Here is a 4206-nt window from a genome sequence, read left to right as displayed (position 1 = left end):
GACAGTGGGTGGGTGGGGAGGGCAGGGGTGGGGTGGGAACTGGGAGGAGGGGAATTATGGGGGGAAAAAAGAGGAACAAATGTAATAATCTGAACAATAAAGATTTAATTTAAAAAAAAATAATAAATAAATAAATAAATAAATATATTCCCAAGTACCTTATATTCTCATTACTATTAGAAATTGTATATTTTTATAATTTTCTAACTGGGTGTACTATTTAGAAATGCAATTGCGTTTTGCAAGTTCATTTTAAATCCAAGAACCCAGCTGAACTCTTATTAATTCTCATAGTTTTTAATAGTAGACAATCATATCATCTAGGACTAAAGACGGTTGAGTATCTTCCGTTCCAATCATTATAAATTTTCTTCCTTTCTTTATATTACAACTTGTCTAGGAATTCCTATATACTGTTAATTAGGAATACCGATAATAGGTACCCTTTGTCTTGCCTACTTTTAAAAGAAATAGTCTCTAATATTTCACTATGAAATGAGGTACTTGCTCTAACTTTTTATAGACGTTTTAACGAATTAAGGAATTCCTTTACATTCCTAGCCTAAGAGATTCTCTAGAAAAATTTCATAAAGGATACTAGATTTTATCAAATGACTTTTCTTCACTTACTATGTTGAGATTCGTTTTTCATCTGATGATGTAGTGAATTACAGTAATAGATTTTCTGATGTTAAATGACCCTGTGTTCATTCCTAACATTGCTGCTGTTCTCTCTTTATGTCTTGATTATTTTGGCTAATGGTGAATCTATTTTTTCTAGACTTTTCCAAGAGCCAACTTTTGGCTCTGTTGATAATCTCTCATATATATTTGTTTCCTGTTTCATTAGTCTGTGCTCTTTACTGTTTTCATTCTTTGAGATTTTCTGCTGCTCCTTCTCCAACTTCTTAAATACGTAGCCTGTCCATTCTCGGCCCTTCTGCTTTTCCAATACAAGCATTTAAGGCTATGTTTCTCACAGGTCTGATGCTTACCTTGCTCTGAAGCTGAGGTGTTTTCCACGGGGCGCTCATCGTCATGGACCCTTTCCTCTGGAACAGGCATTGTAGGGTGGCTTCCAGGGACCCATGGGCTCCCACTACCAAGACCTTCTTTCCGTCTAAGCTGACCCCTGCCCAACAAATGGAAATCAGTCTTACAACCCAAACAGCAGAGCCTTCCCACCGTACAGCTTTAACATGAGGCACAACAACAGCCTTTTAAAACCCGCTCCTCTGAGCACCAGCCTACAATGACAAAGCCGCAATTTACTCTTTCTTTGCAAATTTGATGGTAGAGTGGCCATGAATCATCACCCTGATAATCCAAAGGTTGAAAAACCACTGTCTATATGAATTACCTCAGAGATTTGAGCTTAATGGCTAATGTCCTACAGGTCAGAGGTCACCAACCTTTCAGACCTCACGGACCACCAGTGGTCCACGGACAACCAGTTGGCGATCGCTGCTCCAAAGGTTTCCTTAAACCAGCGGTCGCCAAACTTTTGTACCTCACGGACCACTGGTTGGCAACTGCTGCTAGAGGGGTATCTGGAAAGTTATTCTTCTAATTGAACTTTGGTATTTACTTTGGAATTTTTGTTTGATTGTTGATTGTTCAGGTGAGAGGGAGGGACGTGTGCCTCTTTTTTTCACTCAAATTGTATTAGAGAAAAGTTTAGTTGAATTTTTATGTACTCAGTTAGCAAGTCCTTAAATATACGAAACACCAGCAACAATTTACTCATTAAATTTAATAACCAAGAAAAAGAAATTATTCATTTCTATGTCACTGACATAAAAGTGCCAGACCAAGGGGAGAATGATGGAAATTAAATACTGATTACTCAGAGATACTGCTCACTGATAAGTCCCATCTAGGTTTTATATCCTAAACTATAACAGCTTTCTCATTTAAGTTTTATATATAAGTCTTATATAAAAATTCATACTGACAGACTTAAGAAGGTAAAACTTGAGACATTTTTCATTATGGTTATTTTGATTGTTTTCATGAGAGAAGTTGAGAATTTGTTTAAAACTGGTTATTTTTATTGATTTCTCTTTTAAATTGCAACACAATCGTATCAGAAAAATCTTCTGTAGTCACTCATATCTCTCAAAAGATGATATAAATAAGCTGACAGTGAATTATCACGCTTCCATTTTTCGATTAGGATCTTGACATTCTAGAAACAAATCCTTACTAAAAAAATAAGGCTTATAAATACCGATCCATAGAAAACAGCAGCATTTCTGCAGGAGCATCATACCTGATTTTTCAAGAAGTTCAATTACAGCTCTGGCCACAGGTGAAATAAAACACTCATGGGCATCCCCACGTACCAACTTCCCCAGGTTTACGTCTGTTACTCTGAAACCAAAAATAAGGCAACCGGCAGTCAAAACTCACTCATCTGTAACTTGCAGGGATGAACCCACAATAACACCCCAGTCAGTAACGAATCGGTAGATATATTAAATAGTTAAACGTAAATTACAGAGTGGGAGGAATAAAAGCCATCAGCTTCTTAGAGTAGCCCCTCAGGCTATTGGCCCCTATGAGTCGGGATGACCTTGGGTGTTCTGATTCTGCCCTACAAAAGGACAAGTATGTTTTCTAAAGTACAGTGGGGCCTTGACTTACGAGTGTCCCGACTAACGAGTTTTTCGAGATATCAGCCGTCTCTCGGCCAATTTCTTGCTTTGAGTTGCGAGCTAAAATTCGGGTTACGAGCCAGCTTCAGATACCCAACCGCTAGTTGGCGCAGCGAACGTCACAGTGAACGCCACAACATCAGCCCAGCATCACGTGTCTCACTTGTTCACTTTAATGATTTGACATACGAGTAATTTTGAGTTACGAGCTCGGTCACGGACGAAATTGAACTCGTAAGTCAAGGCCCCACTGTATGTAACTTTCTTACACAAAATTTAAGAAGCCCTCAAACTCTCAAAATACTATAAGATATTTAAATGATACTAATGTTTAAATGATGTTAAGTATTAAAACGATTTCTTTTTCTCTCTTAATTACGGACATAGCTGAAACAATGGAATGAAAAATTCATAGAAGAAAAACTCATTTAGCAATTAGTTGTTTTCTTTTCTATTTCCTCACCCATCCACATCTTTTTCTGGCTTCAGGGCATTGAGGACTTTGTTGCTAAACGAGTTCTCAGAGATCTGAAGGGCTAGGCCATGTACTCTGCTGTCTTCATTAATCTTCAAGATTTCATCTATTATCTGAAGAGAGAAAACACTTAAAACCTGTTTTTGCAAACATAAGACCCACCAAAAGAAACTCTGTATAAGAAACATATTCATAAAAATACATCTCTTGTAGTTTATTTTTTATTCTCTGTTGACAACTTGGTGTAAAGCACAATGAAGTCCATTTCCTCTTTCCAGCATGTTTATCAATGCTCAAAAAAAGCTGGCTGAATTTTTTAGTGACTTCTCAGTCTTTGTTATCACTCTGCCCTCAGCCAGAACGGAAGAGGACAGAACAGAACAAAACCAAAGTTCAACAGTTAGTCCAGTTTAGATAGGCAAAAGACAAGCTGCTGTCAACAATCATAGGTACGCCTAGCAGACGGCCAACTTCCAGGGAAGCCAGAAAGCATGAATCAAGCATTCCACCTGGCCCAGCCAAGCCTGTTTCAAAACACAGTGTGTTCAACAAACGCTTACTATTCATGACATCCAAGAAGTCATCACTCGGGTTCTCATGTTCTCTGGACCTGAACGGCACACAGAAAGCATTTCCAAAGGCTTATGATAGATAAACTGAGATATCTCCCTTTTTTGTAGCAAACACTCAAATAATTCACTATTTATGAAAAAGTACAGTTTCGGAAGCTAATGTAACAGCTAATGAATAGCTAGGCATGACTGTAAGCAATAGTCTATCCTCTCTATTGTTTTTTATTTTATGCCAGAAATGATTCATTTCACTTCATACACTACTTGTTCGTAAGTAAGAGAAATACTAGCCCATGGATTTGGATCTTACTCCGAAGTGTTGGTTCACCATTTTTGTTTCCCTATCTAGCAGAAATCACTGATGGTAAGAAAAAGCTATTTGATATACAAAAGTCAGAAAGAAAATTTTCTCCTTCATTCATCATTCTTTCATTTATTCAACAACTGTTGAGTGTTTTCAGCACCTCCTTTGACCAGTCCTAAGTAAAGGAAGATCTGTAAT

The 4206-nt window shown here is 37.6% G+C and overlaps 1 protein-coding gene across 1 annotated transcript in view; it reads right to left on the bottom strand.

Annotated features, from left to right (window-relative positions):
- The window catches only part of MTHFD1L (methylenetetrahydrofolate dehydrogenase (NADP+ dependent) 1-like), a 157557-nt gene that overhangs the window by 147820 nt on the left and 5531 nt on the right, over nt 1–4206 (bottom strand). The window contains exons 5-7 of the mRNA XM_006768722.2: nt 3121–3245; nt 2273–2373; nt 996–1132 (exon numbers count right to left, since the gene is read on the bottom strand). Of these exons, the coding sequence (XP_006768785.1) occupies nt 996–1132; nt 2273–2373; nt 3121–3245 (363 nt within the window). The remainder of the gene's footprint in view (nt 1–995; nt 1133–2272; nt 2374–3120; nt 3246–4206) is intronic.

Source organism: Myotis davidii, unplaced genomic scaffold (assembly GCF_000327345.1).
Source record: "Myotis davidii unplaced genomic scaffold, ASM32734v1 scaffold1323, whole genome shotgun sequence".
NCBI lineage: Eukaryota > Metazoa > Chordata > Mammalia > Chiroptera > Vespertilionidae > Myotis > Myotis davidii.
This window is presented reverse-complemented; position numbering and strand designations above follow the sequence as displayed.